This window comes from Gadus morhua, chromosome 15 (assembly GCF_902167405.1).
Source record: "Gadus morhua chromosome 15, gadMor3.0, whole genome shotgun sequence".
Lineage (NCBI taxonomy): Eukaryota > Metazoa > Chordata > Actinopteri > Gadiformes > Gadidae > Gadus > Gadus morhua.
This window is the reverse complement of record NC_044062.1, coordinates 7,128,642-7,151,201: the sequence shown is the minus strand read 5'-3', so window position 1 is coordinate 7,151,201 and position 22,560 is coordinate 7,128,642. Positions and strand designations below refer to the sequence as shown.

The 22,560-nt window shown below is 52.6% G+C and overlaps 1 protein-coding gene across 4 annotated transcripts in view; it reads left to right on the top strand.

The window, feature by feature from the left end:
• The window catches only part of LOC115559630 (signal-induced proliferation-associated 1-like protein 2), a 92,157-nt gene that overhangs the window by 65,286 nt on the left and 4,311 nt on the right, over positions 1–22,560 (top strand). The window contains exons 12-20 of one of the 4 annotated variants that reach the window (XM_030378592.1): positions 837–937; positions 1,375–1,463; positions 3,030–3,388; positions 5,452–5,706; positions 7,340–7,393; positions 9,986–10,124; positions 15,312–15,540; positions 18,691–18,822; positions 21,915–22,032. In XM_030378592.1, the coding sequence (XP_030234452.1) occupies positions 837–937; positions 1,375–1,463; positions 3,030–3,388; positions 5,452–5,706; positions 7,340–7,393; positions 9,986–10,124; positions 15,312–15,540; positions 18,691–18,822; positions 21,915–22,032 (1,476 nt within the window). The remainder of the gene's footprint in view (positions 1–836; positions 938–1,374; positions 1,464–3,029; positions 3,389–5,451; positions 5,707–7,339; positions 7,394–9,985; positions 10,125–15,311; positions 15,541–18,690; positions 18,823–21,914; positions 22,033–22,560) is intronic. The other 3 variants (XM_030378594.1, XM_030378593.1, XM_030378595.1) reach the window with 3 other exon arrangements.

Here is a 22,560-nt window from a genome sequence, read left to right as displayed (position 1 = left end):
GTAGTTGAACTGAGGCTATCCAAACAGATGACGGTAACGACACAATATGCATCGTTTATGGTCCACGAGGTCGGCAGTTTGGTAACGAAGACAACAAATCCCATACAACTCACTTTACTCCTTCTCACTATTCAATCAGCACACAGGGCCTGTGTGATCTCCGGCCGCAGTGCCTCCAGGCCTCAGGTGTGAACGATCAAGGGGCTGTTCTCAGCGAGCATTCATCACTGACAGCGCTGTGTGTGTCTGGAAGTTCTTACGGACCGTGACAAGAGGGTGGGCCTCGGCTGCACACCGCGCTGCGTACCGCACTTGGCCTGTCTGTCTGGTGGCGAACCAAACAAACAGCCAAAGATCACAGCGGCCTGTCAGAGAGCTGTCAGGCGCCCCCCCCCCCCCCCCCCGGAACACGCAGCATATTTATTCACCGGCGCACAGACGCTCTCCGGGGGGAGAAGGGGGCGCTTCGGTCGGAGATCAATTTGCGCTGCTAAGGAAAAGAGCTCGGAGTTCATCTGCATTCACGCCCGTGCTACCTTTAACGTTGATAAAGATAGCACGCAAAGGCGTCCCTTCCCCCCGGTACTTTTCCATGGCAACGGCGAGGGAGGCGTGCTTCGTCGTCACCCCTCTCCTCTCCCCGGCATCTGGAAGGTCTTGATGAAGATCCATCCCGTTAAACCATAGGCTTAATGGATCTGATCTCTGCGGGGTGATCAAATGGCCACACATCTGGGGAGCGTCTAATGAAGTGTTACTCCTGACTCGGCGCCCGCGGAACGCGACGTGTTTATTTATGGGTCACGTGACGCTCCGCTCCTCTCCTTCCTCTCCAGATGTCCTTCCCCTGTCCTCCACGAGCACTCGGGTGACATCGCCGGCGGCGACGGCGGGGGCCGCGAGAGAGAGCCCACGCTGGAGAGAACCCGGTCGGCGGGTGAGTCATCCCGTCCCGACCGCAAAACACGCACACGCACGCACACATGCAAGCGCGCACACAAGCTCATGCGCACGCACACGCACGCCCCGCGCTCACTTGCGACCACCAACCACAAAAACTCACAGGCACCGAGACACGCACAAACACACACACACACACACACATGCAGACAGACACAGACACACACACACGCATGCAAGAATGCACACACGCATGCACGTACACACACATACACGCACACACACATACACGCACACACACACATACGCTCTCACTTGCATCCACTATGCGCCCATGCACAGACGTGCGCGCACACACACACACACACACACACACACACACACACACACACACACACACACACACACACACACACACACTCACACACCCGTTGCGCCCCGCTCATACATCACGTTGTTCCCTGCTCTCCACAGAGGCCAAGTGGCACGTACCCTCCACCAAGATCCTGAACTCTCTCAAACACCGAGAGGGGAGCAAGGACTCTCCCAACAAGCTGTCCAGGGTGAGTGGGCATTCTGCCCCCTTTGTTCAAAGGGACGTTGAGGATTTTGATTGGTCGTACCATCCCTAGTCTGCCCACACTACTAGGTTGTGTAAGTGTGCGTGTGCGTGTGTGTGTGTGTGTGTGTGTGTGTGTGTGTGTGTGTGTGTGTGTGTGTAAGTCTGGGAATGAGTGCACGCCTTTATGTCTATATTTGTATTACCACTCTGCACTGTCAGAGCTGGTTCCCTTCACGGGGAACAGAGATAAGGTCAGACTGTCCTTGTCGGTGGGCTTTCTTACTATTTCCACCAGCAGAATTGGGACATCCAATTGTACATCCATCCCCCCTACCACCCCCCACTCTGTCTCTCTCTCTGTCTCTGCCTCATTTGTATCTCTGGAATCATATATACCGGCCCGGCTTCATTAATATGCTAGCCGGCGTTTCGGCGCTTCACACCGTCCGTCTCGTCTCTAGATGAGACACGGCGGTCTCGTATTTGTCTCAGAGGTTGAATATATCTATTCAGCTGTAGGGTTTGCTCGTTCGTCTCCTAATTTGTATTACCTTCCCCGTTCCTCCTCCCCCCCCCCCCTCTCTCCGTCTCCTCCCTCACCTCTCTCTCGCTCACTGCGCCGCTGGCTGCCGCTCAGCGCTAACAGCTCAGCGCTAACAGCGCTGGGGCTCAGAGCGTGTGCTAGATCGAGTCCATGAGAACCCTTTGTTTGGCTCTCTAGGTTTCCTATACATGCCAGAGATTATTATTTCTTTTTTCCGCTAGCTCTTTAGGGGTAAAGGGAAGTGAGCCAACACTATTAGCAGTGAGAGCCGGAAAGAAAGTCAAGTTTGGAAGTTAACTTGTGGTTGTGGTTTCAAAGAAGATTCCCCTGGTCGGCCATATTGAACACCAGAGTGTAGCAAAATCTATTATTTATGGATCTACATGTTTGCTGATCTAGTCTAAATTAAACATTTAAAGAGAAAATGAAGTGGATATTCAGTGGAATGATGTTATATTCGTCTTACTTATTTTTTGGGATGCAGTCTTAAAGAACCACTAAAAGTTTCTGTTTCAACCGCCGAGAGTACAGCCACTGTACATGTACTAAAAAAAGACGATCACTAATTCAAAAGAGTTTGTTGAATGATCAAGCACTATATCACACCCTGCGCTCACACACAGATATATGCATACCCTAGTTCTCTGCTACAGTATCACTGCTATATTCTCATTTGATACCCAAGAAGATTTGTAGTGTTTAAACTAGCCTCAAGCTTTGGCCAAGGTGAGCACAAAACTGTCACCACTAATGATCTGCTTGTATTCATAGTAATTGTTACACTGACTGTGTTTATGTCACACTGATGGACTTTATGAATGATGCTGTTTTACGTTGTGTATTTGCTGCTCTTGTTCCAACTGCCCGGGGACAACAGATCTAATTAAACTGCTATCTAACTCTTCTGCCGTTACTTTTAACAGTGCGCTGCCCCCTGTATAAAAAACACCAATAAACATAAAACGAAATGAACTAATCATAATTGAACGTGTCTCCCCTCCTCTCCTCCACGGACGATGCCAGACGGGAGACAAGACGTCCAGCCACTCCAGCAGCAACACCCTCTCCAGCAACGCCTCCAGCAACAGCGACGAGAAGCACTTTGGCTCCGGGGACCTCATGGACCCCGAGATGCTGGGCCTCACCTACATCAAGGGCGCGTCCACCGACAGCGGCATCGACACCAACCCCTGCATGCCCCCCGGGGCGCGGCACCTCCTGCAGGTGCGGGGGGGCGAGCAGGCGCACCCGTGGCCGTCGGAGCTGGCGGAGGACGCGGCCTCGGAGGACGACCACGGGAAGATGTACTTGCCGCAGGGCTACGCCGCCGCCATCATGGAGGGCAGCCTGGGAGACCTCAGCGAGATCTCGTCCCACTCCAGGTGCGGTAGGCCGGTCGAGAGCGCTGCGCGGTCCGCCTCGGGGCCTCAAGTGTGTTTCGGGATATACATTCAGGGCGTTTAGCAGACGCTTTTAGTGAAAGCAATTTGCACAACAAGTACATTTGTCAGAAGAAGGAAAAACAATAAATCACTCTCTGTACAGTAAGGAATTTTTTAGAACGAAGTGCAAAGCACTAACATTCGCTAGGTTAACCCATTCCCCGTAAACAACAAAGATAGCTAGGATAAGATGCTACACAATGCGTAAGAGGGGTGTCGGGGGTACGGGGGGATACTATGCAGAGTTTAGGTGAACTCTGAACAAGTGAGTCTTGAATTTGAGTCTTAAAGTTTTGGGGTGTGTGTTACAGACCCCTTCGCGTGCGCCATCGCCACGGGCGATCGCTATGTTTACGTTTTGCGTAGGTCTAAGTTCCCGAGATGAAGGCACATCGATCGGTGGTCTGTTCTGTCTCTCCTGTATCAGCTTATTGATTTAATTCTCCATGGGGGGAGAAATCACAGGTTGTCAACGGTAACGGGCGATCTAGCACACGATCTGTGGGGTTGAGATGTACTGAGCGGTCGTATGCTAGCACATGCACCAAAACAAAGTGAATTAGTAGCGTTTATTTAGCATTAACCTACTTTCATCGACCGGTTTCCTGTCAGCTTGAACATATCCTTACTGAAAACACAGAGAAACACACACACACACACACACACACACACACACACACACACACACACACACACACACACACACACACACACACACACACACACACACACACACACTAACACACATCTGGAAGACGCTGGCTGTTCGCTGACCTTCTCTTCTTCCCCCTCCCTGGGTATTGACCGGTGGCCTGCTCCACCTTGCTGTGCCGGTCTCAGAGAAGCCACGGGGGCTGTCTTGCTTGAGCCACGGGGGGAGCAGGGCGAGAGGGAAGGGGGGGACGGAGGGGGGGATCCGTCTTCACCCCCCCCCCCTCTCCTACAGAGCCGGGGTTTGATGGATCTCCCCCCTCCCCGGCAGATGAACTCAGGGGAAAGCGGGGAAAGGACAGAAACTGATCTACCCTAGCTTCTTAAAATCCACCGTGCATCCCTCTGGGCTGGTCGCCCCATACAGGGGCGGTGTTGACCCCATCCGACTGCATCACACGCTGGTTTGAAGGGGAGTGCCAGAGCTGTCTAACTCGAGGCGTGTAACATTAAGGAGAAGAGGGGGGATGTGTACTCTGTGTGTTCCTGATTTAACTGCCATTGACACCCGGATGTCTCCTGAAGAAGCAGCGAAAAGCAGCAGGAAATCATATTGCAAGGTGTCGCGACAGATGGCGATGAATATGGAAACAAAGGGACGCTGTGTCTCGGGATGAAACTCAGTCGCTAAAAACTGATTGACTAATTTAATGAGAAATTAAATTCGGTCTGATCCATTTCAGTAAAGCATTTTTATTATTCTGATCGGGGAACTCTTCAGCTTGTGAAGTGGCCTAGAATCAAAGCCCGCCAATGGAATAGGTAGAATCCGATTGAGCGTCGGGAGATGAAAGACCAAATGTCCGCAGCGTTGACAATTGGAGGCCAGGGGCAATTAGAGAGCAAGGCTGCCGCCACTTCCACCGACGTCTTTGTAATAGGAATTCACAGGCAGATCAAAGGCAGCCGAGTGGTCTGCTCAGAGGGGGGGGTTTAGCAGGGAATCTGCCATTTAATGTCCTCCCTTACTCAATGTGAGGGGTGCGCTGTATTTGCTGCAATACCCTGCTCTCTAGATGATTGGTATGGGCTTCTCCAAGTGCAGTTTTGGGGTTCTGGGGAGGGGAGGGGACTAATAAAGAGGATCTGTTTTTCTACCTTTCTACTTCTTAGAGGATGCTTTGAGATTCGGCTCGTCTCGTGGTCGTCCTGGTGACATCTGTTGACTTATTGTTCTGAGGTCTGATGGGTTTGTTTTTGTAACTTTGTTTTTCTATACTTTTTTTCCGTTTGTCCTTTTTGTGTCGGGCGGTGACGTGGCGGGTGGGGTCTTTGTGTCCCACGCGGTTCAGTGGCTCGCACCACTCTGGCAGTCCCCTGGCCCGCGGGGCCAGATACTGTGTGTCCACCGACTCCTCCAGGGCCTACACCATCCCCCAGGCCAGCAGCGCGGGTGTAGGGCCCGGGCCCGAGACAGGGCCTGGGCCTGGGGTGGGTCCCGGCTCAGAGGCGTGTGGACAGGAGCCTGGCTCAGAGCTCTCACTGGGCACGGAGACCACCGACGATGCCCACTGCATCCAGGAACCCCCCGACAATACAGAGTGTGGGTGAGTGTGTGGGAGTGTGGGGCGCGGTGTCTGCGTGTGTGTGTGTGTGCGGTGTCTGCGTGTGTGTGTGTGTGTGTGTGTGTGTGTGTGTGCGGTGTCTGCGTGTGTGCGTGCTTGTACCCTGTGAGGATGCTGTTCTTTTGCATGCTTGGATTTACAATGCGGGCTGTAGTGTATGCAAACCGGATTTCAGCGCCATCATTGACATCGAGGACAGACGTTGCCTAAACAGAGCTGGAAACAGGAAATCACTTGTCTACACAACCAGGTCTATACTCCTTTACCACCCTCCTTTAAGCACACAGTAGAGATGTGTCAGCCTGCACCGTCTTCAGCTCCACACACGCACACACACACGCACGCACGCACACGCACGCACGCACGCACGCGCACACGCACACGCACACTCTAGTCCACCAGCCCACCCCCTGGTGCACTTAATCGGGCTCTGATTGAAGGCGACAGCGGCACAGTAAATACGCTCAATGAAGCCGCGGACGTAATACGCTTGCCACATGTCGCTTTTGGTTATTGATCAGCGGCGTGAGGCCCCGTCCCTGGTTGGGGGCCGGGCCGGCGGGGGGGGCGGGGGTCCGAGCTGGGCATCAGCACGTCCACTGGGAGCCCCGGGCCTGGAGCTGCCGCCACGAGCAGAACAACACAGTCAACACAATCAACACAATCAACACAATCAACACAATCAACACGATCAACACGATCAACACGATAAACACATTTCACAAGCGGCAGATGGATGCCCGAAGAATCGCCTTTTCGGGACTATCTTCTTTCATCGTGGAATCCATTTCTTGTATAAAATCGAAATACATGGGGACTGATTTAGTCATGAAGTGGATGGGTTTATTTAACTCAGAATATAGTGAATTCAGAGTCTTTAGATAACCGGTTGTGGGTTTAGGGTTCTTACTCAAGGATGCCCACAGGTAGGCTGTGAACTATAAAGGTAATGCAATAAAATATACGCCAGAATTGCATGAAGAAGAATCAGAGGCGCAAAGAGACATTAACAGTGAAATTGAAACGCTGCTCTGATTCAACACCAGCCCCCTTGTATCTGTGTGTGCGTTCATAGGTGTGTTTGTGTGTGTATATATGTGTGTGTGTGTGCGTGTGTTTAAGGCGTTTGTGTGCGAGGATCGTGGATGGAAAATGCTTGTGGAAGAACAGTCCCCCACCGTCCCCGTTTCCCGAGCTCCGTTTCCCCCCCCAAGAAATCCCATTTGCACCGCAAAATCTCCCACCTCGGGATGGTGTGATTGATAGCGCACGCCCAACTCATCTTGGGCGAGAGTTATTAAAAAAAACTCCAGTAATCCCCTTACCCTCCCGAGTGTTTATGCGTATATATTCCTCCGCTTTCATTTCATTCTTGCGTAACTCCTGCCTCGGGATGAATGGACTAATATCACCGGCGTCTATCGCTATAACAACACCTCTAAGCCCTCCCCTCTCCCCTCCCCCCCCCCCCTAACCCCGTTGCCTTGTGGAACGTTGTCTAACGAGCGATGTGTTGAGCGGCCGGCCATGTGGAAGCAGCTCCTCCTAACTCACGGCCGTGTCTCTTCTTCTTCTTCTTCTTCTTCTTCTTCCTCCTCCTCCTCGACTCTGGCAGAGGCGCCGAGGGCTTGTTAGCTCTGCTGCTCAAAATGCTGTCCGAGCATTCCAGGTACACACACTGTCTGCCCCGCCCCGGGCCCCCTGTGTTGCGCCCCCCCCCCCGCCCCCCTTGCTCCAGCCTCAACCCTTTACCACCACTACCACCATCCCCAGCACTGCCACCGCCCACTCCTGGATCTTATCACCAAAACCCCCCCGGCTCGTCCCCCCACCCCAACCACTACCCCCACCACCAGCACCAACGCCCACCCCTGGTTCAGCCGCTCCTCTGACCGGGTTTTAGCACCGAACCCCACTGGCTCACCCCCCCCCCCCCCCCCCCCCCCCCCCCACCACCCCCTCCCTCTCATTAAATGTCCACCAGTCCCATTGTGATGGGAGCTGGGGGACAACTGCTGTTGTTCAACGACCACAACCACAGCAGTTGTCCCCTCGTTATTACACGCTGATGATTATCATTATGATTATTATAATTATCGTTATGATGACACTTTTATTATAATGTGTTGTTTTTATTGGAGAAATGTACGTTTTTATCATCAGGGCCTGTGTTGTAGATGACTGTGTTCAGCGGTTTTTATTCAGTGAGTGCGCAGACAAGCCTTTTAGTGTTTCCGACTACATGGATCCCTGTGGATCGGTCACATCCTCTTTCAACTCGATTCTCCTCAGCAGCATCCCATTCAGCAGCATCCTATTCAGGCTCGGTTACCGTGGCGGCGAGACAGGTCTTAAGCAGCGCCAGCCGGCTGTATCTCTCTCTCTCTCTCTCTCTCTGTCTCGCTCTCTCTCTCTCTCTCTCTCTCTCTCTGTCTCGCTCTCTCTCTCTCTCTCTCTCTCTCTCTCTCTCTCTCTCTCTCTCTCTCTCTCTCTCGCTGTCTCGCTCTCTCTCCCCCCCCCCCCCCCTCTCTCTCTGTCTCTCTGTCTCTCTCCCTCTCTCTCTCTCTCTCTCTCTCTCGCTCTCTCTCCCTCTCTCTCTCTCCCTCCCTCTCTCTCTCCCTCTCTCTCTCTCCCCTCTCTCTCTCTCTCTCTCTCTCTCTCTCTCTCTCTCTCTCTCTCTCTCTCTCTTTCTTTCTCTCTCTCTCTCTCTCTCTCTCTCTCTCTCTCTCTCTCTCTCTCTCTCTCTCTCTCTCTCTCTCTCTCTCTCTCTCTCTCTCTCTCTCTCTCTCCCTCTCCCTCTCCCTCTCTCTCTCTCTCCCCGTCTCGTCGATCGCCCCGCGGCCGGCTCACACCCTGCCAACAGCGTTCGCTCTGTCACGCTCACGGGCGGCGTTCCAAACAGACAGGGGGGTTCTCGCCGGCCTCGTAGCCATAACAACCAGTCGGAGGGATCATATTTATGACCTCCGCACGCACACACAGCATCCCCCCCCCTCCCCATCCCCCCTCCCCCCACTACCCCCCAGAACATCAGACAGACACTGATCTGCTGCCCCAGAGGTTTGGTGTATGGAGGTGGCGTTGTGTGTGGGTGTGTGTGTGTGTGTGCGTGTGTGTGTGTGTGTGTGTGTGTGTGTGTGTGTGTGGGGGGGGGGGGGTTCATTCTTCTCCCCACCTCCCTGTGCTGCTCTTTCTCTCCCTCCGATATGTCACCTTCCCTGCCTGAGGTGAGGGGGGTGGGGGGGGGAGGGGGGGAGGGGGGGTAGTCTGCCACATGACCCCTGCCAGCCCTGGCTTACACTCTCTCTGCACGCGTCTCCTATGGTGGTTGTCTGAGCACGGTGGTTTCCCCGGTTGTAAGCGGTTTGGTTTTACCTCCCCCCCTCTCCCCACCTCGCCCCAACTGTCTACGACCTCTACCCCTCACACCCTCACCTCCTTCCCCTGCCGCTCGGCCTCGCACCTCAGCTGCTCCTCCTAGCCTTTCACAGGGGGGTGGGGGGCGGGGGTGTAGAGACCCACACCTACACCCGTCTCCTGCCGTCCACCTCCCTCCCCTCTCAACCTGGCCTGGCTCACCTGGTTCAGCATGGAGCGCACACCTGAACTCACCTGAACGTGTTCCCCGTGGAGCTGCTTTAAAAGACCCTACCGGTGTCATTCTGGACCTTGAACCACGGAAAGACTTTGCCAGGTGCTCCCTGTTTCCTAGAATGTCAGAGGCAGCGGCCAAGCGCAGAAAAGCAGGGAGAACAGGGATTGTACTTCAGTCCGTGTGCACAGTTGAAGGTTGCTTCCCATGTAATATTTCAAAAGTAGTGTATTTACTGACGGCCGAATGACTCCTCCATATGTTTTTTGACACAAAGGGCAGTGAACTTGCGGATATGCAGACAGCAACCAACTAAAACACACACTGGACACACACTCGATACACAGTAGAGAGGAGAAACCTGCAGTGCACCAATCAGGCGAATTGACACCGGTACGGTCCGCTTAAGCAGGCCAAAATGCACAAACAGTGATTCCCCAAACGTTGCAATGAATCCAGCTGCACCCCTTGATTGATAGCTACACGCTATTATTAGTAAAACAGCTGGCTAACCTTTGAACCAGAGGCGCGGCGCGGCGGGCGCGTCCCCAACGGCCTGCCTCCAGATCCCCTCTCCCCCTACTCTGCAGCACTGGTGGAAGCGCTCCCCTGACTTGCCCCCCCGTGGGGTCTCCTCTCTTGTCTGCTCCCCCGTCTCCCTTCACGCAGGCAACTCTACGCCCAGGAGGCGGCCTGCCGGCTCCAGGAGGCCCAGCGCGAGGCCGATTCGCTCCACGGCATGACCAAGGAGGACTACCTCAAGATGATGCTGCCAGACAGCCCCCAGGAGGAGGACGAGAGGAGACCGGTGAGCAGCGAGCCCCCCCGCGGGACCCAACCCACCGCTTAAAACCTCGTGAATTTGTTTTGAGCGCATGGTATCGCGTTGTTTCTCTCTTGTGGTTGAACGAGCTATGGCGGGGGTTGATGTTGCGTTGCAGAGTCGAGCGGATTGACTTGTGAACCGAAGGTTGCTAGTTCGATCGAGTGTCGAGGTGTCCCTGAGCAAGACGCCTCACTCTTAACTGCTCTTTATGAGCTGGCTGTCGTCAGTAAATGTCCTAAATCAAATGTAAATGTTAACTGAAACACACAAAAAACAAAGCAGGGATGCTGTGTTAGCCCAAAAACAGATGTTGCTGTGCAGCTTAAATGGGACATTTTCCCCCCCAAGTGTGAACAGAACAAATCTCGTGTTCAGCTTTTTCAGCTCTATCGCTGTTCCCACACCCCATTCTCTCTCTCAGTACAACTGAAATATGGCCTGTGGGTTCTGCAGTCGCCCTCCCAAGGGTGGATTTGTAAACAAACAGTAAAGCTAAGAATAGGGCATCTCTGGGCATGGAAATTTGTGTAACTTACAATAAATTATGCATATACAACGGCATATTTTTTTTTTATAAGTGACACCACTTGACTTTGCATTTTGAACAAGCAATAAGCATCCCGTGCAGTAACCCCTGTTTCACCAGAGAGGGTGCTGTTCCTTCCGTTGTATTTTGTTAGTTGACTCACCTTTAAGAATCAGCAGGCTGCAGGTCGTGTGCAACACTGTAAAAGAAGCCCAGGGGGAGGGACCTATCCTCAACCACACCTCCTAACACAACCATGAACCAGTGAGGTTAACCTATGAACCCCGAAATAACCAGACCATGATGTTTTACCGAACGGTAAAAGTGGCACCTTCAATACAAGCAACCGTACTCATAACAACATCTTGCTGCTTTAGTCCACCGGTGGTCCGACGCAGACCCAGTCTGCCGTCGGGGCCCCTGTGGTGCTGCTTCAAGCCTCCGCATAACACAACACGGCGTTTCTGAGCGAGCGACGAAGCAGCCAGAACCTTCTCTTAAAGATAAGAGGAGCTGAGGAGCATCTGCTGCCTATCAGCGCTCCGTGCTCAGGCTCCGCCGCGTGCCGGCTCCTCTCCTCCCCACACAAGGACCCTTCAGTCCCCCCTCCTAGGCTCTGAGGCCCGGGCGTGCGCTGGGCTTAATCTAATTAAAGATGGTGGCCTGAGTTTGCTCAGGCAGGATGTCACGGATTAAAAGGAGAAGGAAGTCGCAGAGAAGGGGCGTCCGTGTTAGATGTCCCTGGGTCCCTGCTGAATCTATTAATTGCATCATGAGTAACCCCCCCCCCCCCTCTAATGCACACACACACACACACACACACACACACACACACATGCACACACACGTACACAAACGTGAACACACTGCCCCCTCCCTTCCCACACTCCATTATCTAGCAGGAAGGGGCCCTGGAGACATACAAATGGGTTATTTTAGGATGCTGCTCGATTCTAATACGCATGCATTACACCCATGGAGCAGGAAGAGGGAGAGAGCCAGGGAACGAGAGAGAGAGAGTGCCAGAGATAGGGGGGGAGAGAGGGAGTGAGAGGGAGGGAGAAAGAGGGAGGGAGAGAGAGAGAGAGGGAGAGAGAGAGGGAGAGAGAGAGATCACAAAAGGGGGGGAAAATAGGCCGACACAGGGAACACAGATAGCCAGGGCTACTGGCACAAATGTGCTTTGAGATAACAACGCTCACGGGCTCTTTGTAGTTCAGTGCACTGATTGGTTGTTGCCGCCGTCGGTCGCTGTGGTCCTGGTGTATTTAATGTCCAGTGTGAACACACCCGTCTAGTCTAGAAATGAAAATAGGTGGCTGGGTTGGCCGCTGTGATTTCACCTCATTTCATTGCGTTCCCTGTTCTCCGCAGAGATGAAAGGCTGTGTAATCAGCCCTGGTCTGGTACTGCTTGGTGAATGCCCAGACCCACTATGGCTGTAATCTCATCCACCCCATATGAAAAACAAGGATAATATTGAATGTGTTTGGAGGGAAAAAATGCAATACCAGGAGAGATGGATGCATGAGGGAGGGCCCGCAGCCAAACCATGCTCCTGTGCACACACACACACACACACACACACACACACACGCGTGCACGCACACAGAAATGTACACGCACAAATGCACACAAGCACATACACATGTTGGCTTTTGAGCACGTCATGCTGGTGGTGCATGTTTCCAATCACATCCCCTGGCACACAGATGAATCAAATTACAGTACAAACGTCAACGCTGGACATTTCGAAGATTTATTCCTAATTCAATATAATCTGACAATTTTAATCTCCTGAGCAGTCAGGCTCAGGGGCCCAAGGTTAATTTATGCCCGTCACTTCCTGTCGATGCCCCACGTCACCATTGTGTGTGCGTGTGTGCGTGTGTGCGTGCATGTATATGTGTCAATGTTCACGTGTGCATGTGTGTGTGTGTTATGGGTTCGGCGACAGGTAAACAAACATTTCCCCTTGCCAGCTACGGTGTCCTTTGGGACGGCTGCCACCGCACAGACGGACCAACTATTGTGCGCTTGACGTCAAGGAAGGCATTTCACCGGCGCTGCCTCCGTCTCTCCCCTCTCGGCGCCCCACGCCTGAATGGGGGGATGTTTAGCACATCCTGCCGTTTGGACCTCAAAGGGCATTGTATGGACGGTTGACGTGTTGTCGGGCTGAACACTCCAGTGAATGCCGTCTGGGTTGGTTGCGTACCTGGTTGCAGCCTGGTTACCTGGAGGAGTGACGAGAGAACGGGCTGCGTGGCAAAGCAGCTTTTCAGAATTCACGGCAGGCCAACTCCGCCTGGGAACCGCTGGCAGCTGCAGGGGGATTTAGTCCGATTTAGACACACTTCACATGAAAGCAGCGATAAGCGCGCAGGTTTGATTAATACAATATTTCATGAGTAGGGATCACTGGAGGTTAATTCCACCAGTGCCGTGATGTAACGTAGACCGGGATGAGCTAGGAGATGGAATGAATAGACGACGAAGAATGTTTTTTATATATTTTATTTTAGCAAATGTTTTTATTTGCTCCGCTACCATTTACGGGTACAGTTAATCTGCCGGGTGCTATTTCTGCTTTATGCAAAGAGAGCGGCAAATCCTGTTAAAAGTTCTGATGGGAGCGCTCCATATGAGGTTTAATCTTGTAAAGAGTTTGGTTTGGGAAATATTGGAAGGAAGCAACCGAGGATCTATCCGAAGTCTACGCTTTTTTTCACTCCAGTATTTATCTTAAGAGCAAGATTCCCGACCTAAAAGCTCTCACCATGGATCTGTGTGTGTGTGTGTGTGTGTGTGTGTGTGTGTGTGTGTGTGTGTGTGTGTGTGTGTGTGTGTGTGTGTGTGTGTGTGTGTGTGTGTGTGTGTGTGTGTGTGTGTGTGTGTGTGTGTGCGTGCATCCGTGCGTGTGTGTGTAGAGGGCGGTGGAGGTAGGTGTCTTTGAAATGGAGCTCTCTGGGTGTTGGCCTGTGGGCACGGTCTGGGAATGGTCTCAGCTGGAAAACCCAAACGCGGGCAGCAGATACTGATCCGGAGGGCGGCCTCGCGCATCACATGTGGCTGCCCGCTACTGATCCGTGTCGCGGTGGCGTACGGGGGGAGACGGGCCGGTCACGGACGGCTGAGGGCTTAGCGGTCGGCTGTGTGTTCAGCTGAGGGATCTTCTAAGTTATGGCTGGGGGTGTCATGGCTCTCTGAAGTCCAGACCCGGTGTGGTGTCTCTCTGGTCTAGAGGGTCTGACCCTTAAGGGCGTGGTATCCTCAAAGTCGCTCATCGTTTATTAATGCTCAGCCTGACCTTAACCTTTGACCTCTACGTGACCTCTAACTGGTCTCATATAGAGACTGATTTTATTTTTGAAATGGCGAGATATATTTTACCATCGCTCAGATGACACGCACAGGTCATGCTAACAGTGTTTATATTAAAGAAAGTGTTAAAGTGTTAAAGGAGTGATATCATGCCACCCAGGTGTGAGTGTGATTAGCCATTACAAGCCTTTTGAATAGATTAGTCTACCAGCCTACCCAGTGGACTGTAGCATGTTGCTCAGCCAACCATCATACATCTAGGTGGACACTCCCACTTGTGATGTAACTGATACACAGGAAAAGGCAGACTTTCAAACAGCTTGTAATGGCTAACAGAAGAGCCATCAAAAGCTCATCAGGCGATATTTCACCTCTAGAGGTTTTGTACGAAACGTGAGTCTTAGTGATCCTACCATCCTAGCATTCCTTACCATAACAGCTTATACACATGTCAATTAAACACGTGTTTCTTTCTAGCTATGACACACACACACACACACACACACAGTCACACACAGTCACACACACACACACACACACACACACACACACACACACACACACACACACACACACACACACATCTGTCCTCTAGCTCGCGGCCTTCAGCCCAGTGTTTATACTTTGTAAGCCGACTGCCTGCTGTGCAGTCGGAAGTAATGGACAGAAGAGAGTGGCCAGCGGCCCAGAGGAATCAGCTCAATGTCTATCCTATGTCTCGCTCTCTCACTCTCTCAAACACTCACTCACTCTCTTTCCCTTTCTCTCTCCCTCGCTCCCTCTTGCTCCCTCGCTCTCTCTTACTCTCTCACTCTCCCCCCTCCCTCCCTCCACCTCAATGTGTCTATCCTGCCAAATCATCTCATCACTGTAATGCGTCTCTCTCTCTTTCCAATCTCTCTCTCTCTCTCTCTCTCTCTCTCTCTCTCTCTCTCTCTCTCTCTCTCTCTCTCTCTCTCTCTCTCTCTCTCTCTCTCTCTCTTTCTCTCTCTCTCTTGTTCTCTCTCTCTCTCTCTCTCTCTCTCTCTCTCTCTCTCTCTCTCTCTCTCTCTCTCTCTCTCTCTCTCTCTCTCTCTCTCTCTCTCTCTCTCTCTCTCTTGTTCTCTCTCTCTCTCTCCCTCTCTCCCTCTCTCTCCCTCTCTCTCTCTCTCTCTCTCTCTCTCTCTCTCTCGTTCTCTCTCGCTCTCGTTCTCTCTCTCTCTCTCTCTCTCTCTCTCTCTCTCTCTCTCTCTCTCTCTCTCTCTCTCCTCCCAATCTCCCTCTCTAACTCAATGTCTCTCTCTCTCCCTCTCTCTCTCTCCCCCCCCCCCCCCCCCCAGACGTCGGTGGCGGGCACCTCCTCCCCCCGGCGCTCGGTGTACCGGACCCTGTCGGATGAGAGCGTGTGCAGCAGCGGCAACAGGAAGGGCTCGTCGTACGGCAGCTCCCGCAGCTCCATGCTGGACCAGGCGCTGCCCAACGACATCCTGTTCAGCACCACGCCCGCCTACCACAGCACGCTGCCGCCGCGCATCGTCCATCACCAGCAGGGGGCGCCCAGCCTGAGGAGTGAGTGCCGACCGGGGACCAGACACACACCAACACACGCGCAGACGCACACGAATACAAACACATACATGCACACACACGCACACACACACACGGATGCACACCCGCACACTGACATGAACACACACACACACATGCGCAGGCACACGCATGTGCACACAAACAAGCACATGTAAACACACATACACACATGCACACAGAGACGCACACACATGCACACATGCACACACACGCACATGCATACGCATACGAACATGCATAGGCACACAATCGAACACACATATGCACACACACACACAAGCAGGCCACAGACACACGCATACACCACCGCTCAAAAGTTTGGGATCACTTAAAAAATGAACTATTTTTTTAAGTGATCACAAGAAAAGCAACTATTTTTTTAAATGAAGATAACATTAAATCAATAAGAAGTCTAGACATTGATGATGTGGTAATGACTATTCTAGCTGGAAACGGCTGATTTTTTAGGGCCATTTCTAGCGACAATCACTCTTGTGTTCTCATGGTACATTGTTTAGCTAATCGTGTTGAAAGGCTAAGTGAGGATTAGAAAACCCTTGTGCAATTATGTTAGCACAGATGAAAAATTGTCTGGGTGACCTCAAACTTTTGAACGGTAGTGTATGTACAAGCATACGCACACAAACATGCACACACGCGCACGCACACTCTCTCACAAATCAGACTTTAGTTGACTGGCTCAAACCTGGTTGAACTGGGCGTTTCACTCTCTTTCGCTTTATATTTAATTCAACCAATCGTGTTTCCGTTCCTGGGAATCGGTAGGTTTGTGATTGACCGATTTTCTTCCGGCCGAGGATCTGAGCAGTCTCACCCCCCTTCCCCATGAAATCCGGCCATATTTCACACAAACACACAACCAAGGCGCCCATTCTGAATGCATGGCTAAGAGGGAGCAGCACTCTTACAGTATCAAACAGAAGACAGAAGACTGAATGTACACACCGTATACATTCAGATTCCAGCGTACAGACTCTCCTTTGAAGGAGGGCGAGTGCGACCGGGAACCCTTGAAATGGCCCTTAGCATCAGGGCAGGGCTGGAGGTGTGCGGGGGGGAGTGTGAGCGTGTGTGGGGAACGGGGGGGGGGGGGGGGGGGTTGGGGGAGTGTCGCTCTGTGGGATTAGCATTCCTGGTCCGCTGGCACCAGGCGTCGAGCGACAGGATATAGACACTCGTCTGAAGAGGCTCTTGTGCGCCGTGTGTCGCCGGAGCCTTTGTTTTGGCTCCCCCCGATATAGTCCGCTAATTGGACCGGCCCGGGCCCGCCCCCTCCGTCTGCATTAACGCCGACACCTGTCGTGGCCGCCGGCCCCCGAGCTCCCCTTCCACCCACTCTTCCGTTCACCGCCTCCACCGGCACCACCCACCGGCGCCACCCGCCACCGGGCGCTGAGTGCGCCGCGGTGAAAGCGTGTGGGCGGGGCCGGGCTCCTCCAGCGCGGCTCCACATCCTGAGTCTAGAGATTAGTGACGTTGACGCTCCTGTTCCTCCATCTCAAGTGTCACCTCGTCTGTCATACATGATGTTCCCATGCGCTCGTCATTCCGTCACCTCCCGCCTCCCTCCCCCCCCCCCCCCCCCCCCCCCCCCCCCCTCCACTTCCTGCCTCCTGCTTCCCCCACCTCCGGCTCCTCATTGCCGACCCACCCCCACCCCCACCACCACCGCCACCCCATCGTCCGCAGGTCTCTGGTTAGACCGCAAATGACTTCTGGGAAAGATGTTTCTCTGTTTGGCCGCTCCTGCCTGTCAGCCTGATGGATCGCTGATTGTTTTGAAGGGTAGTCAGGAAATCGCTCTCTGTCTCCCTCGCTCATCTCCCTCCTACACACTCAAGCGGTCCAATTGGGTAAACAGGGAATCACTCCTGGATCCGCCGTGGCAGGTAAATTGAAAGGGAGATTGTCAGTGGCACCTCGGGGTTTGGGTCTGTGTCTTCCTCTCCTCTCTTCCTCCTCTTCTATCCCTGTGGCTCTCGTCTCCCCGTGCGTCTCTAATCGCGTAGCCGCCGCCGCGGGGACTTGTTTATCAAGTTCCCACTCGCCTTCAAGAGGAGCGAGAGGGAGGGAGGGAGGGAGAGAGAGAGAGAGAGAGAGTGGGAGAGAGAGGGGGAGAGGGAGGGGAGAGAGGGAGAGAGAGAGAAACAGGGGTAGAGAGTGAGAGAGAAAGAGAGAAGGAGAGGGAGGGGAGAGGGAGAGAGGGATGGAAAGAGTGTGAGAGAGAGAGGGAGCGAGAGAGACAGAGACAGAAAGAGGGGGAGTGAGAGGGAGAGAGATAGAGAGAGAGAGGAAGCGTGAGACAAAGAGAGAGGGGGTGTAAGAGAGATAGAGAGCGAGAGAGGGAGAGAGAGAGAGAGAGAGAGAGAGTGGCATTGATTGAAACATGAAGACATCCACAAAGACAAGTTCATTTATCGCCCCTTAGACAGTGCTCTGTGGAATGTGTTGTAGAAGGTGCCAGCGTGTGAGTGGAGCCCTCAACACCGAGCTCGCCTCAGAGCAAATGCAGAGAGCCCGTTTTGTTTCCCAGAGTACAGATCCTATTAATTTGCCGCTACTGGCAGAGGCTCTTTCAGACGGCTCTAGAATGGATCGCTCTCAAAACGGGGGTGAATTCTTACGCTCAATCAGTGCTTTGGAGGCTTTGGATGTGCAATCGTCTGCTCCTCCGTTCCCACCGGGGGACATAAGTGAAAACAGTACCGGGGACGAGACTTCTGTGGTGACGGTTTGGCCCGGGTCAGCCTCCTGCTGCTTCCACTCGACAAGGTATTTCCAGGACGGGACGTGAAGTATGATTCAGTGTCCTCAGGGGTGCTCTACAAACCCTAACTCCTCTAACGTGTCACTGATGGGGGAGTATGGAACCCACGGTCACGGTCAACCCCCCCCGCTCTCCTCCTACGTCCCCCCGTCTCCGAGAGACCCCCCCCCCCCCCCCCCGACGGTACCGGTACCGGTGCAAGCTGACAGGCGGCTGGGGTGCGGGGGGTGCAGAGGGTGTAGTGGGGGTCCCGGCCTCTAGGCGCTGATCTAAGTGCCTGACCGTCTCCCCCCCCCCCCCCCAACCCCCCACCCCGTGCGCCTCCGCCCCTCCCCACGCAGATGAGTTCTGGTTCTCTGACGGCTCCCTGGTGGACAGGTCCAAGGCCAGCGACCCGGGCCTCATGCCCCTCCCTGACACTGCCTCCAACCTGGACTGGACCCACCTGGTCGATGCGGCGCGGGCCTTCGAAGGTAACCCGCTCAGCGCCGCTGGCTCCCTGCGATAACTCCGCCTCCTAGCTGCTTAGCCTCTCTATCTCCCTCCGCGTGTGTGTCTGGGTATGTGTGTGTGTGTGGGTCAGGGTGTGTGTCGGGGTATGTGTGTGTGTGTGTGTGTGTGTGTGTGTGTGCGTCAGGGGTGTGTGTTGGGGTATGTGTGGGTATGCTTGCACAAGCCTGATTAAAAAACACTCGTGCTTGCTTGTTTGTGCAGCTGCTTGTGTGTGTGTGTGTGTGTGTGTGTGTGTGTGTGTGTGTGTGTGTGTGTGTGTGTGTGTGTGTGTGTGTGTGTGTGTGTGTGTGTGTGTGTGTGTGTGTAAGTGTGTGTGTGTGGGCGTGCGTGTGGGCATGTGCGCACCTCCAAGCCGAGTGTGAGGAGATGGGTTTGCTCCTAGCCACTCCCCCTTCGGCTATTTGTGTCTGTGCCTGGAGCGACCCCCCGCTGCGAGCCCCGTCAAGCACAAACAGAAAAATAAGCGCTCGTTCTGAAGCGTAGACATAGTGCCAATCTTCACACCATAAACCCAGCGGGTCGCCACTCAGACACAGAGTCCCCACCGCTGGCTTTTACAATTAAGCTTTTGGGTTGATAGCTCGGAGTGATTGGAGTTCCTTCCCGCAACGCCTACAGCCATTAAAGTCTAAGGATGGTGCGCGGACTAGTGTGATGATGTCCTTCTTCAGGGAGGAGCTGCCTACAGATGGTCCATATGCATACACAATATATATACACATTTATATATATATATATATATATATATATATATACACACACATATATATGTATACATATATATGTGTATATACAGTATATATACATATATCTGCTTGAAGCCTATGTCTTCTGTGCTGCTACAGCCATGTGTGCGTTGATGAATTGCCTCCCCGGTCTGCTTTATGAGCGTCATTCCTCTTGTTCGTGTGATGAGCCAAATATGCAGTTCTTTGCGCGAGTGCGAAGGAGATAGTGTTGACTAAGGGGCCCGAGACGAGCAAAACACTTGGCTTAACGAGGATTTTCTCTCATTCGGGAATTTCCATACACCCACAGGGTAGTCTAGTCAGAGGACATGGACAATTAGTAACTGCCAAGAGAGGCCTTGTAGTGTAAGAATAGAGTTGTCTTTTCCCTGAAATTCGCTTTCTCGTTTAATTAGCAATGACACATCCCTCCGCTTTTTCATGGGGACCATCACCATATTCATTTCCATACGCTCAGAAGTAGTGTGCCCATGGCTCATGGCTCACATTCTGTTCATCAATCACCCGAATCAAAACAAAACTGAAAACCCTCCCATGACGTACCAGTTGGGTCATTTATTCTGGTGTCAAGCAGGGATACGCTAGCGTGGCTACTAGCTTGCGACCACTCATTTGTGATAACGAATGACTGCCTGGCAATGTTTAGTGGTTTCACTGGTTTCTTGATGGCGTTCCCCAAGCCTGGCGTGGAACCACAGCTGCCACTCGTAAAGATGCGTGGCTGGCAGTGGTATCGGCACAATTGGCACAACCATGTCTCTGAGAGAACTGGAGCCTTGTTGGCTAGCATACGAACGGTTATTTTGAGCCATATTTGTTTAACCTGCCTTTATTAAAACTTGGATGAACGCACACCAGAGATTGCTTATCGAATTGTACTCCTCTCGCAGATCTGGCTCCTGCTTTTCAACAAATGGTTAAGTGATGTGGATGATTGGAGTTTGTTTGGACCGTTCATGTTTATTCACATAAAATTAATGTTCAGCACAGCTTGCCACAGCTAATTAAATGCAGTGCCCTCTTTTGACCCTGGCAATAATGAGAGTTTTAGATGAAAATCAATTCTGTCCAATTACAACAACAGAACACATTTTGTGTAATCATTGGCACAACTATTCCTGGGATATTCTCTCCCATTTACACAAGTGGCGTGTCCTCCTACACAAACAACGATGATGGCAGAGCTTCTGTTGCTTATGTTGTTCCAAATGAGTCCAGGATGTTAGTGTCACGATGTCAAGTTGAAATGGCTTGTGGATCTTCCACTCCTGAAGAAGTCTTTAATCTTCATGATGCAGCCATTGAACATGGAAGAAGGAGTGGAGTGTGTGTGTGTACGGGGGGGCGGGGGGGGGGGTCCACATTCATATGTAAATCGAGTTGGTTTCCCCCCCCCGTCTGATCGAAGCTCTGGGCAGGATCAGCCATTGTCTTCAAGGGGAATTATCTTTCATTTGGAGCTAATTTAATGGAGGGGCTTTCTTAAATCTCCCCTATGAATATGCAGATCCTCCCTATCTAGACGTTCAGGCAGAGGACTTCACAGAGAACCGGGGGGGGGGGGGGGGTAAACACAGAGACGATCCGTCCTCCCTGTGCGTACCAGGGCCGTCGTGCTGGTTTCCGTGGGGCTTTGCGGCTAAGCTTCAGGGCCTGACACGGTGGAGCAGCCACGCCTGGCGTCTGAGCTATCTGGAGGGCGGCCCGCCACTCTGATCCAACCAGCTGTTACGTTTACACACACCGAGGGAGGGGGGGGGGGGGGGGTGCGGGGGGGGGGGGGGGGGTCTGGGAGGGGCCCCCCAGGGAATGCCCCCTTCCCTTAGTCTCCAGGATGTCCTTTTCGTTTCGATCCCCCCTGTTTTGGTTGTTCCCTGGTCGTGGATCACAGTGAACAGAAGTGAGGGAGTGTCGACAAAAGGGGGCACCCATCCATCACCCCTTGGTTAGAGAGCACCCCCACCCCCACTCTAGCCCCATGCCCCACGCCCGACGCATTGCCCTGTTAACCACCATGCTTCGCCAAATTAACCAATTAACCACCATGCGTTGTCTAATTAACCAATTAACCACCATGCATCCTCCAATTAACCAATTAAACACCATCGACCGCCCAACTAACCAGTTAACCACGATGCATCGCCCAACTAACCAGTCAACCACCACACATCGCTCTTCTCTTCCTTTAGCTGCATGCCGCTGCTCGTCAATAGAGGACCTTTTTAACTACTGTATCGCGGGGGGGCGGGGCTAAAGGCAGCCAGTCTCTTAACCCCGCCCCCTCGTCCCCTGTGCTCCTGCAGACCAGCGAGTGGCGTCCTTCTGCACCATGACGGACATGCAGCGGGCCGAGGCTCTCCACATCTCCAGGGAGCTGAAGAGGCGGGTCGCCGCAGCCGAGGGGGCGGCGCTGGAGGCGGGGTCAGTGACCGCGTCATGTGATGCATGTCTCTGGTGTACTTCTGTGTGTCGTTTGTCCACCGTGCCACTGGTTTACGGAATTGTTAATATTTGTGTGTGAATGTGAGTATATATATATGTGTATGTATATATATATATACATGTAGGTATGTAGGTAGGTAGGTAGGTAGGTAGGTAGGTAGGTAGGTAGGTAGGTATGTGTGTGTATGTATATATATATATATATATATGTATATGTATGTATATATATATATATATATATATGTATATGTATGTAGGTGTGTGGTTGTGTGTGTGTGTGTGTGTGCATATATATATATATGCATATATCCTACCTACCTCTATTGTAAAAAAAATTGGTGTATCCCTTTGTCTGGAATCTTTGTAGTACCATGAAAAGAACCTCAAATAAAATGTACTTTGATTACTCATGTGATGCCTCCAGCTCTCTAAGCAGAACATGCAATGTGCACGGGGGTGCACACTGCATGTGGAAAGGCTTTTGGAAGTCGTGTTGGAGAGCTATGT